This window comes from Anticarsia gemmatalis, chromosome 11 (assembly GCF_050436995.1).
Source record: "Anticarsia gemmatalis isolate Benzon Research Colony breed Stoneville strain chromosome 11, ilAntGemm2 primary, whole genome shotgun sequence".
Taxonomy (NCBI): domain Eukaryota; kingdom Metazoa; phylum Arthropoda; class Insecta; order Lepidoptera; family Erebidae; genus Anticarsia; species Anticarsia gemmatalis.
In genome coordinates this window covers 6,821,049-6,834,161 of record NC_134755.1, presented here as the reverse complement: position 1 = coordinate 6,834,161, position 13,113 = coordinate 6,821,049, and the positions used below count along the sequence as shown (strand labels likewise).

The 13,113-nt window shown below is 37.4% G+C and overlaps 1 protein-coding gene across 14 annotated transcripts in view; it reads left to right on the top strand.

Moving 5' to 3' along the window:
* Positions 1-13,113, top strand: part of scrib (scribble planar cell polarity protein) — a 74,460-nt gene that overhangs the window by 47,804 nt on the left and 13,543 nt on the right. For 11 of the 14 annotated variants that reach the window (XM_076119667.1, XM_076119668.1, XM_076119678.1 and 8 more), the window contains 11 exons: positions 5,737-5,942; positions 6,286-6,419; positions 6,750-6,834; positions 6,988-7,237; positions 7,375-7,565; positions 7,721-7,832; positions 8,027-8,343; positions 8,670-8,762; positions 10,010-10,270; positions 12,126-12,236; positions 12,489-12,668. In XM_076119667.1, the coding sequence (XP_075975782.1) occupies positions 5,737-5,942; positions 6,286-6,419; positions 6,750-6,834; positions 6,988-7,237; positions 7,375-7,565; positions 7,721-7,832; positions 8,027-8,343; positions 8,670-8,762; positions 10,010-10,270; positions 12,126-12,236; positions 12,489-12,668 (1,940 nt within the window). The remainder of the gene's footprint in view (positions 1-5,736; positions 5,943-6,285; positions 6,420-6,749; positions 6,835-6,987; positions 7,238-7,374; positions 7,566-7,720; positions 7,833-8,026; positions 8,344-8,669; positions 8,763-10,009; positions 10,271-12,125; positions 12,237-12,488; positions 12,669-13,113) is intronic. The other 3 variants (XM_076119672.1, XM_076119674.1, XM_076119671.1) reach the window with 3 other exon arrangements.

Here is a 13,113-nt window from a genome sequence, read left to right as displayed (position 1 = left end):
TCTTGCTTTTTTGCCATGTTAATCGTCTAAATTCTAAGCACAAATATCTCTACTATAGGCGTTTTGGTATTTTTTATTTGAGTTTTTAGCTATTTCTAATATTCTCATAAATGTGAATTTAAGCTGATAACAATATGAAACGAAATCCAAAACCAGATTTACTGTTTTGTGGAGAAGTGCAACTTTTGCCACGGATTAACACAGTTTAGCATCAACACCTACGGAGAAACAGTATCAAATTCTTACAGAGCTATGTCACCGTGACCGTTAACTTAAAACGTATACATTTGGTGAGAATATTGTCCTGTCGAGAACAAGTTTGTTAGTGCTATATTAAGTAGGTCTTTATGTCCATTACATCTGACTTGTGACGCGTGCCGTATCTAATTGGCATCCTTGCATACATTAATCACCTCGCAAGGTGTGCAACTGTGCATTGCCTGCAGAGACTGCAGTATGTAGATCACTTACTGGTCGGACTGCTTTTCGAAAGCTGAAGTCCTGTTTATTAATCTACAGTTAAGCTGAAAGCTATATCCCGGCTAAGTTACGCGATTTCTAATTTTCTCCGACCGTAGGCCATTTAAATATCGTTTGGCAGTGCTATTACCTGTCACCTTAATGTAATTTTATGTACCTAATTACACCTTTTGACACTAACTTGTTTTATCGCAATGGTGGAATGTTTTTTTTATTGATAATTTCCAAAATTTCACTAAAGCGACGAATGTTAATAATTTCGCTGGTGAAATTAACTAGCTATTGTGAATTTGTTTAAAAACGGAGAAGTAATTAAAGTATTTATTTTAGACGATTTATAAATTGCTTCATGATTTTTTAGATACAGATTAATTGTAATACGTATTGTATTACCTATCAAATAACCTAGTCAGTTTTTATGGTACGTATACCTACTTAATTATTATTTGGTTACGCCGGAGGAAATCAGCCATAACCAAGTGTTATTATATCGTTAGGTATTCAAGATAAAAATGATAACACTAAGCGTAATAATAGTTCACATCATTGCATGTAAAGAATCGAAAGTGTCGGTAACGAGATCGGATGTAGATGAGATCGATCGTTTCAGATAATGGGTAGGTAACGCTAGGGTAAAAATAAAGGAATCGGTATGCGCCTGGTTGAGACTTTCTATTTTTAATCGGGCGGAGAGGTCGCGGGCGCGGGCGCCGGCGCCACAGCCTCCGATCTCGTGGTGGTTGGTGCGCGCGCATTCCGTCACCGCATGCGCCCCGGGCAGCGCGCACTCTACGCGTTTATTATTATACCCAGTTTGGTGTTCACGACTTGTTTGTTTTGATTTGGCGTACCGAATTTGGAGCCGGTTACTAGTATTGCACTCGATGTAAACAAATCTAAATTCAAGATAAGCACCTTACAAATATACGGTAATTTATATTACAATGAAATTGGACAATGACCTAGTCGGAATGCATTAGGGCGAATAGCCGGCCGGTGCTTCGGTTTGATTGACGTACGATACTAACCAGATACTATCGTAACGAGAGCCGGTAAATCAACCTCCGCCTTCGGACGTTGTCGCCCCTATTCAGGAAGTAGCCCGGGACTAGTTAAAGACGAGGAAATGGGTGTGATCAGGAGAAAAAAGCGTAAGTTTACTTTCTCTCCGATTATTAGATAACATTTTACCTGTGCAATTTTATATTTATATTGTAATTTAGCATTTTATTAAATAAGTGCCTGTATTTAAATTGTTTTAATTGTCAGTGTTTAGAATAATATAATTTATTGTTTGTTTGAATCTTGTTCAAATTTTGTACGTGAACTTTCATGAAGTCTGTGGTTAGGTTTGATGTTTTGAAACAAAAAACAGTCGACCACAAATTTAATGGTCTCAGTTAACTTTGTTATCGGTATGGAATTATTGTTTGCAAAGCGGATATTGCGCTCTTTGTAAAATGTTGTCAAGGTTTTTGATAGAAAATTCCTCTATTCATTGTACTTTTCATAAATTGTTTATTGTAATGTAGTAAACAAACTTCGCATCTAAGTAAGGTTACATGAACAAAGTTGTGGTAGAGCTCGGCAACTCACTTTACTTTTCCTTCCTTCGTGCAAAGCCTAACCTTTAAAATGCATAATGTCCTTTAGTCTTCGTATAGCAATGACCTTTGTAAATAGATATATGTATGTGCATTATGTAAAATAGTTTAACATTAATAAATCGTGGCTGTAAAAGCATGAACTTATGCGGACTTGCCATATTAGTTAAGGTCTTGTTCGTCTAACCAGTATCGATGTTAGTGTACTTGTTTACTCGTATACACATATTTAATTATTTCTAGACTGCTTGTTATGTTCGTCACACATTCATAGCAATGTTTGTTTTATGAAGTTGATTAACAAAACCTGTTTGTTACAAACATACACAAAGATTTGATTACAGTTTAACACGGAAAGTAATTGGATGGTAATAGTACACGCATTGTTAACGTAATTTGTGGTAAAACGAAATGCTTTATTATCAAATTTAAATATGTGCTCAAATTTCACGATTCTTTCTACTGGATTGAATTTATGTATTGTAACGTTTGATTTCTAATGGTCTCTTCTCACACGATATTGTTTTACGAAGCGGATACCACAGAGTAGGTCAACGTCGTTAATAAAATGGCATATAGTGCAACAAAAACTATTATAATAAGATGTTAATCTGTGCAAAATAACATCTTGAGTGTAATGTTACCTACATATGCGTATGATACTCAATGCAAACCGCAAAACAATGTGCATATTATTACAGCGCACTTACACTCAATACGCTTAATCGCTTACCACCTCTGTTCAATAGGCTATACATAACATATTTTACGTGTTTTGTATTACACTTGTGTGAAGGTGAAACAGTAGTGGTTATGCGGTCATCGCTCACGTATTCGGGTGGGTCCTACCGAGCCATTGGCTTTTCTACTAATATTTCGTAACGGCGTAATAAGTTTACCATAACAAATGCTATGGGAAGTATCTTTTTCGATTTGTAATCGCTCTTTATGGCAGTAGGTCGCCCTTTACGTGTCTAAAGAAGATGACCTTTAGCTACCGATTGTCATTTTTAAAAATAACTGCTTCATTGCGCAATCAATGGTGTTCTATTGAGAATATTTTACCTGTTCATTATTGTACCTGGTTGGTCCAAGAACCACCTGTTGCTTTGTTTACTTCGATAGACTTGACCATGAGCAATTTTTTCTTAGTATTAAGCTGGCCTTTTTTACAATTTTCTTCCATTTCTGTGAACGTCTAACTAGTACTTGCTAACGGCATAAAGTTGAAGTATGCCATAATTACTAAGTTGTTCCATTTTTGCCGTGCTTGTTTCTTGTGGTACAATATCCAAACATTTTTTATTTCAATCACCCATAGAGCTTTATTTTGTAGGCTTAAACCTATAAGAATGGTTAATGCTAAACTTACTGTTTTTGAAACAAACAATCCAGCGTGTTTACATGTATCAGACCTGAATAAAGGTACAAAACATTTAACATAATGGTGCTATACCGTTTTACATGATGTATGAAGTCATACATTTAGTGGATTTACGGCGTAATGGTCTCGAGGCCGCTCGGTCGGCACAGGCTGCAACACAGGCAATGTGGGCATTTACGTGTTTACATCCATTACGTGGCTGCACACCAGGCAGCTCAGTACTGCCATTAAATCAAATTGCCTCTCTTAATTTAACATTAACGGAACGCTTCCGAGCTTATAGCTCAGGATTTATTTCTGTCATCAAAGCTGTAATTTCTTACATAGCTACTAAGTCTACACTTTGCGTTAAGTGCTCGAGCGGAGCCAACAAAAACTGCATTCGCTACGTTCATAACATGAAAATTGCTTCACTGCTTTTACTTAAATGACTTTCATAAAGTACTTGTAGCAATTATTTATCAGTTACATGCTTATTCGATAAATTACTTACAGAATCATTTCACAACACTGACTTTCACCTGTCCGTTACATTTAGATTGGAACTAAATTACCATCATTCCTAGAAAAGAGCATTTTCCAATAAGACTACTGTAAGACGAGAGTCACGAATCCCTCTGTAAACTATCACGACTTGTTCTGGGATACAATAGTTGTGTAGTTATTCTATTAAGCTTATCCGGGGGTGAAAGTATCGCAACTGATTGGCTATTGTAATGCAGAAGACGGGACGCGGGCCCGACCATTCTGGATCATGATTTCACTGTGGTCCATTCATTCGTCTCGACATGTTGATTGTCGTGCGAACGTTACCAACAGACGTGCGATCATTTGTTATTCAATTCCATACTGTTAGCATTGAAGATCTGCGGAATTAGAAATCTGATTGCGTAGAAACGTATCATCAATGATAAAATATCTCTCAGATGTAGGTACCTACGTTAATCATCACTTGTTGATTACTTCATCTGTAGAACATTATCTCTAAAACGAGGGTTAGTATATCGAGTTGATAGATCATGTCTGTCACTGGTACATGTGCTATAATGTCTACATCGTGACGGTATATTGTTCATGATCTTAATGGCAGCGGCCTTGCAAACATGTGCACTACATTGCATGCTGCTCATTATTTGTGCTCACAGTCGAGGGGGTCAATAATTACTGTACGGACGGCACTTTTCAAACGCCCACGATCCTATTAATTCTAAAGAAGACCTTGCACGTGAAGTTTTAAACTCATCTCCACTCGTCATTTAACATGTTTTAACCTGGTAATTAGTTAAATTAGTCTGAACGTATTACGTTCTATTGTTCTTGTGAGTATTCATTTACATATTGAAATTTGATCTTATCCTTCGTTGACAATAGATATTAGTATTACGTAAGCGACGGAACTCATTGATCCAAAACAATAATTACATTTATGCGTTACAATAATAATATACCAGATAAAGCGTTCATAATTTTCGTTATCTCTTATGTCTACCAATTAGTATTGTATAACATAATTTGTCATTGAACAGTTCAAGACACATACCTTAATTGTTTATCACGTTATAATTCACTTAAGAGGTCAGACTGCTGATAACGTGTACATATCTAACGTAGGGCTTGACTTTCCGATGTATATTTTAGGCATTACGTAATGATAGAAATATTGATGGTAAAAACATTGGCTGCATTACTTGATAAATCGTACGAATCTTATCGGTAAATCCATTTATAATACGGACTTAAATATAATATTATGCAGTTTTGGTGATATTGATAAACGAAATAACATTACTTAATTAATATGTAACGTAGCGTTCTATTGAACTTCACAAAAAAATCATAATAAATGTTACTGCCAAATTATTTATGGATGCATTTTTACACATAACTAGCTTTCCGCCCGCGGCTTCGGCCGTGTGGAATTTCACCTCTTTCGAGGGAGAATTTCCAAAAATCATTTCTTAAGGAATCTTCATATCAAATTTCAAGTTACTATGCTAAGTAGTTTCGGCTGTGCGCTGTCCATCAGTTATTCACTAACTTAATAGTTTTATATACTATTTATTTGGTTGGTCAACTAAAATAAAATCCGAATTGAAATTTATCAGAGGCACCCTTGAGCACAGCATCTGAACTAAAGATAACAAATAATAACATCAATGAAAAGAAGAACAGATCGGGTGTCGTATCTTTTATCACGTTATCACATAGATATTATTTAGATATGTGCTATTTTAGTGTTTTGTACTAAATTTATATTTTTTTTAATAGGTGAATCCGTGTCCGAGAGAGCAGAGAGCGAAGCGCGCGTGGTAAGCGATCAACGATGCATAGAAGTTCGTATCGCGCGTACTGCTGGCGGACTCGGATTAAGCATAGCCGGTGGGCGGGGCTCCACGCCGTACATCGGTGATGATGACGGCATCTTTATATCCAGAGTGACGCAAAATGGACCCGCTTATATGTCCGGACTTAGAGTAAGTTGAATGTTTATTACTTTCCTTATACAAAAACGGATAAGTGAGATACTCACAGAATCCTCTTCAAATATTTTGTTACTGTTAATCATTATTAGTAAAAGTGAAGAAGGAGAGCTATAAAGAAGAAAAAATTAAGGGTAACAATTGTACACCTAAGACGCTTACATTTCCTTCCCATAAAAAAAGCGAAGTAGAGGACTTTTCAAGTATTCACTTTGAGATAATCAAATTATGAATATAATTTTTTAAGCGAGCATTATGTAGCAATTTATAAGAACTTTCGCATATAATAAAGTATGTTAAGAATACTTATCTTAACATAAATGTTAATTTGCTTCAGGTTGGTGACAAGGTGCTCTCGGTGAACGGTACGTCGGTCGTAGACGTGGATCATTACTATGCAGTAGAGGTACTTAAAGCCAGCGGACCAACTCTCACACTCGTCGTGACCAGAGATTCACCCAATTCGACCAGGTTCCGTTTGTTCTTTATCTAAACATTTCATCAGACAATATTTTACATCGTTCTAATAGACGTGCGTGCTGCACGTATGTATGTCCTCATTATAAAAAAATCGTGGTGCTATCAAATGAAAGCACGCAAATTTAATTTGTGTTTTCGTTATATTTTCCAGGTAATAAGATAATTAGTAGTCTAACAAGAAAGCTTTTGGGATTTTGTTCTATTAACTATTTTGGTTCGATTACAATCTGCGTGTTCTCTGTGTTGTTTTTCTATTTGTTTTAATCATTTCTTATACGGTAAAAATTAAACATATCTTATAGATAACAAGTATTTTTTCAGAACTCACAGTCGAGCACCGAGTGGGGCGAGCCATCATTCCGTGTCAAGCACCACCGACACCGTATCCACATTGGAAAATGGACAGGTAATACACAGTAACGGAAGTTCAACTAAATATGCCACTGGATTTCACCTCCCTGCCTTGTTTTATGCAAATAATTTTATTGAGTCATAACGCAACGATTTTCCTTTCAACTGAGAGCATCAATAGAATAGCTTATATTGATTTTCTAAACAGGTTCCGACTGGGCGAGGTATACCGACTAAGCCGTTGATTATTAGCAACCAGTATGCGCAGGAGTTCGAACCGGAATATAAGGAAATGGTGCCTACTACTCCGGTAAATAACAACCAAGTGCCGGTGCCTATGGTTGTTACTAATGTGGAGAACTATAGCCCGTCGCCTACGGGACAGCCTCCATCCGACAACTATCAGCGACTGCAAGCGTCACCGCCACCGCCATCTACTTCGCCATACATACCACCAGGTAAGCTGACTTTTTTACTTAATTGTAATGTTAAGTTTTGCAGCGTAGTACCGCTTAAGGAAAAAAACAATATCGTTAGTTGATTTTAATTATTATGTAACTGTATAAATGTTAATGACATTGTTGTTTATTTCTAGTGTATCAACAAAAGGTGCTAGTCCACACGACGCTGATCCGCGACGGTGCCGGGCTCGGGTTCAGCATAGCCGGCGGTAAGGGCTCGCCTCCATACCGGGATGACAGCGATGCCATATACATCTCGCGCATATCACCGCAGGGCGCCGCGGCCAAAGACGGCAAGATGCTGGTCGGCGACAAAGTTGTATCTGTAAGTAAATAAAAAACAACTAAGCTAAAAAAATAAAGGATAAAAAGATGTAAGGTTCTATTACAAGCAGCACTAACATACGTTGTAAACGCGTCACGAAGTACTACTAGATAAATTAAGTGAAAGACGAAGTTAATATAGATTTATTTCCTTAGATAAATGGCGTAGATATGGAGAGCGCTCCTCACGAAGCAGCCGTGGCCCTTCTCACCGGACACGAGAGATTTGTAAGGCTCGTTCTACAGCGTACCATCACTACGGATCAGGGTAAATATTTTCTGAAACTATAGTGCAAGTTACTATACCTAAGCTTGCTTGATTGGCAATTAAAATAAAAAAATCGCAACAAAATTTTATTTTCAACCATATATGGACATGAAGTAATTAATCATACACGGTATTTTTTGATAAGATTCTTTAGCTTGGCTTCATTTTAAAATTTAATATTTATTCTTACATAGGCGAGTTACTGCCGCGGAAGTCAACATCAGAAGAAGTGAGAGAGCACAAGACGAGCCTGCAGAATTTGAACATCACACCGACACCAAAACCCACCACGAATCACATAAGCGCACCCGTAGTGGGCAACCACACTCACACACACACCGCACCGCGCGTGTCCGCACACGCCGCGCCCGCACACACACCCGCGCCACAGCCCGCAGTACAGCCGATGGTACAGTCACCCGTACAGCCACAGAAACAGGCGACTTTCGCACCCACTACCACCGTTCCACCGCAACCTGCACCGCGAAAACTGAGTCAGCCGAACGGACAGGTGAGGCTTAGTGATCGCTACTTTCTATGGTACGCGAGGGGTCTTTCTTTGACTATACTTTCTTACTGTTATGTCTTAGATATAACTAGATCGTAAGCAATCATTATGCATTGTTCACTTTAATTTACAGTTACTTATGATATTTGTCTTATACGTAGCTTGCGGCCCTACCTATTTCCAACTAAGTTTTATATAATCAGATATACCTTGTGACTTATGACTCATTTATAATAAATTATCTTATGATCCTATAAAATTCTGAATGCGTACAAATTGCACTATAGTATTGGCAATAAGTTGAAAACCCCTTATATCTTGCACTTCAGGCCAAAACGTCAACTAACAGTACGAGCACGCCCCTAACACCCGGCGCCGATAAAATGCACGGATCTAACGACGACGTCTTCGATGACATACAGGTAACATAGCATTAAAATATAACGGTAATGTTATTGCATAAAACGAATTCGCAGGTGATGGTATATTGTTGGTTTAACACGTTCACATCAGAGCTTATACGTCATGGCTTTACCACCATTGTGTCCGACGCCTTAGCTCATTTCACTATGTAGAATAGTTGAAAGTTGGCGATGGCATTTAGTCCTCAATAGTTACGAAAGGTAGCGTACCCACTGCATTCCGAAATATAGAGCTCATATTTCGAGATGTTAGGATACGATACTCGTCGTAACTATTCTAATCGGGCTAAAAGCAATCTCTGTACTTTCGGTTACATTTTTATGCTTCATTTGTTCTTAAAAATTTAAATACTAAAACCTTTTCAGGAACTTAGAGGCTGTTCTTAGACGTAATATATGGGTAAAAATCATTAAGTATAAAATATCAGTTGTATTTTCAACTCAAGACAAACATGCTAACGTATCATTGCATTTATTCTAATACAGATCGTTTATATTATTATCATTATATATTGTAGTTGTTAGTTGCGCACTTTATAATATATTGAGATTGTATCCACTAGATTGCGCAGTATTTATACGCTTGCTTTACCTTGTATAATTGCACTTTCGCCATTTACGATTGTTCGTGACATTCGATGTCATCGTTGATAACGACATACATCTGTACATTTGTTAATAACTTTTGTCATGTAAAAACAAAGAAACTGTATTTGTGTAATAATAGTTATCGGGGGTAACTGTTGTAACTTGTAAATCTTACAACAGTTGGGTTAAGAGAAAACACAAGATGACATTCTAATTTATTTCTAAATTAATTTTCAGAATGTTAACACTGCGATTGAGATCATTTCAAGAAAAAAAAGTTCAATAGTAATATTTTTTATTTAATGGTAATATTACTCAATAGTAATACTTACTAATAATGTAGAATATTTATTATAACATTAATGTGTCCACGTGTTGCAACTGGCGATAAAAAAAAGGAAACGCCATGTTGATTTAAAGGAGCTACTTTAGTGTAATATTTTTTTTTGGATGGAACAACCTTATGGACAAGCAAAATTTTTGCTCTCATTGTTTTCCTATTAGATAAATAGTCTATATAATTTCCAAGAACCTGGATCTGAATACTGTAGTATATTCTCTGTTACCGCAAAAATGATACGCTAACATGGCCGAAGGCGGTCTCTAGGCGACTTTACTAATGCATAGACTGATTCGATGTGAACGTGTTAAACGCGCAGCCGTCGCGGCCGATCACGAACGAGGAGTTCCAAGCGATGATCCCGGCGCACTTCCTGGGCGGCGAGCGGGCGCGCGCGGCCGCCGAGCCGCCGCTCAGCGGCGTGCGCGTCACGGTGGAGCGCGCGCCGCCCGCCGGCCTGCTGCCGCCGCCGCCCGCCGCGCTGGGCCGCGTCACCGAGACCATCACCAAGTCCACCTTCACCGAGACCACGGTCACGCGCATCACCGACAACCAGCTCGTCGCGCCGCTCATCATCGAAGTAAGGCGCCCCGGAGCGTGCACTCGTTCGACCGGACGGGCTCGGCTTCGCAATGCGCTCGCTCGCCAACTCCGATGTCTAGCCTCGACCGATATCTGAGCTGATCCATTGTCGAGACAGATATATTGGCGAACCACCATCTCGGGAAAGACTTAACTTTTTGTCTTTTATTTTGTAGTGTCACTCTACAAATATACTTCTGTTAAAACTCATGACATTCATTTAGTTCATATTTTTTTTTGGTTTTCTCCTTTTATTTTATTAAAGTACAGTCGTATGATGTTGCGAAGTCGAAGCCCTACCATAAATTATAATGAAAGAACTCGAGAGGTAAAATGCACGTTTTATAGAAAAATTAAATTTATTTTAATAATTTTGGAAATTCGGTAATGTTTCTCGCATCACTTAGTTTTCAATATTTGCAATTTAGCATTAAAATTGTATGAACATTGTAGTTGCCTTTAATATGAATAATTCTCATTCACTGTGTAGCGTGCTATACCATCTTTTGACAACTCTGTCTGAACCAGTAAATCATCTCGCTATCTCCTGGCATATTGATATATTTTTCTGGTAGGAGAAGGAATATGGACACCACGCGATCAAGGATACCTTATTTTTTTAAACTTCTTACTAGGCTGCGTCTTATTTCCCAATTGACGATGAAGATCCGAAACTAATTTGCTACTGAAATTTTATTAAATTGATAATCGTAATTTCACTATGCACTCTCTACGAATACTTAGCTGACAACCATCAAGCATTTAGAGATCTCGCGTGCAACATGTATTTATACTACTTTAATTCCTGAAATAAATCCCTAACTTTATAATGTTTAGGCCTCATATCTACCTAAGCTACCATTTGATTTTTTTCGTCAGGAACGTAAAAAAATGGCGGTGTTCCTTCAATAGTCACATAAGGTGGCTAGGATACGATACCTCCAATTGGATAATCCGTGTTCCAACCGGAGCGTTTCAATTTCTAAGCATAACATTAATTGAATGTCTTTGTCGATGTTTACTTCAAATAAACATCGACAAAGACATTCAATTAATTTCCTGAGTGGCAGACGAGGTTGAAAACCATTGCTAGACTTTCGTATAATATTTCTTCTTTATTTTTTAAGTCTAATAATCGCAGGTTATTAAGTGTACCTTTAAAATACGAAAGTTCTAAATTCATGTCTAATATGATGAGATGTCTATAAGAGATACAGACGAGAAAGTAACCCACGCGTATGTTTCTAGAAAATAAATATTACTCTAAAAATTATAACACTGGCTGGCTACGTTTTTCCAAATCTAGAACAGTTTTCCAGCCTAGCAGTAAACTTTTTATTGGTAACTATGTACCACGACATGACCTTTCTATAAGGTTTTGTGCTAGCTTTGTCTCAGTTATTAACAGTTTAATTTTGTTCAAAATGGTGCAAATAATGCAAGTTAATTCTGTAACCCAACCCACACTAGTGATATAGTAATTATTATGTTGTAGGGAATTCGACTTGAGGTAGCTCAAAGTGTTCATATTCCTTGCTGCCAGAAAGTAATTAGATCAATCCCATTATAATCATTTTCCAATCACAATATTGGCACTTAGCGTATATGCTCAGATTTGCATGCTAAGACAATTTATATAATTCCTTAGTTCAAAACTTACTTTATAATATACGATTACACAGTGGGAACAGGTGACTATGGCATTGACTTTATGAATAGAGAGCTCCGTTCGTGAAGTCAATGTAATAGTTCAGACAACAGAAATATGAATAAAATATGCCTTTCATCTAACATGTGTTAAATACGTTAGTAAGATATACTAAAGAACTAAACATTACTTTTCATTGTTCCAGGACGTCACTTTGTATAAAGAAGGAGGATCTCTTGGATTTAGTATTATCGGTGGTACTGACCACTCTTGTGTTCCATTCGGCGGAAAGGAACCGGGCATATTTATATCACATGTTAGTAATTATTACTTTACCTCATTTTTGGCATTTAAAATAATTTCGATCACCTAGAAATTATCTCAAATTAATTGATATTAACAGATAATTATGTTAAATCAATTTAAAGGAACATTACTTGTCATCTTTCTCAATTACTCATGTTTATTATTGCATCCTGAATTTTAATTAAACACAAGGGCAGGTTAAATCCCAACAAACAACTTACTTATATTACAAGTACATGTCATATATTTTAAAATAAAACAGGTGGTTCCTGGCGGCGTAGCAGCTCGCTCAGGCAAGCTTCGTATGGGTGACCGTCTACTCAAAGTGAACGGTACCGAGTTGCACGGCGCCACGCACCGCGACGCCGTGCAGTTGTTGCTGCAGCCCGGCCCCACCCTCGCGCTCACCGTGCGACACGACCCGCTGCCACAGGGCTTCCAGGTTTGTGACGTCACTCTTCTATATACATTACACTGTGACATGGGATTGAGAATGTAATGCGTTATTACATTAGTAAATTCACATACGTTTATGTACTGTATATGGGGATTGTGTTTTCAGTGTCCCTTACTTGATGAGTGTGCTCTTGATTGAGAAGTACAAAAACGTACACGTGCGAATACATTGTTATAATATTTTTTTAAATATCGAGTTAAGAACTTGTAATTAGAGTTTAAAAATAATATACAATCAACCCCATGTCATTTTATATGTTTAAGTAAAATGAAATATGATATTAACAGTTTAATGGTGATAAAATGCTTTTAATTTAACAAAAACAGTTCCCAACATTGGGTATGTGTTGCAATGAATATTCGTAATCAGTGTGTACATACACATACGTAAGCGCGCAATGTTTTGCATGTTATGCAAGTAACCGAGTTTT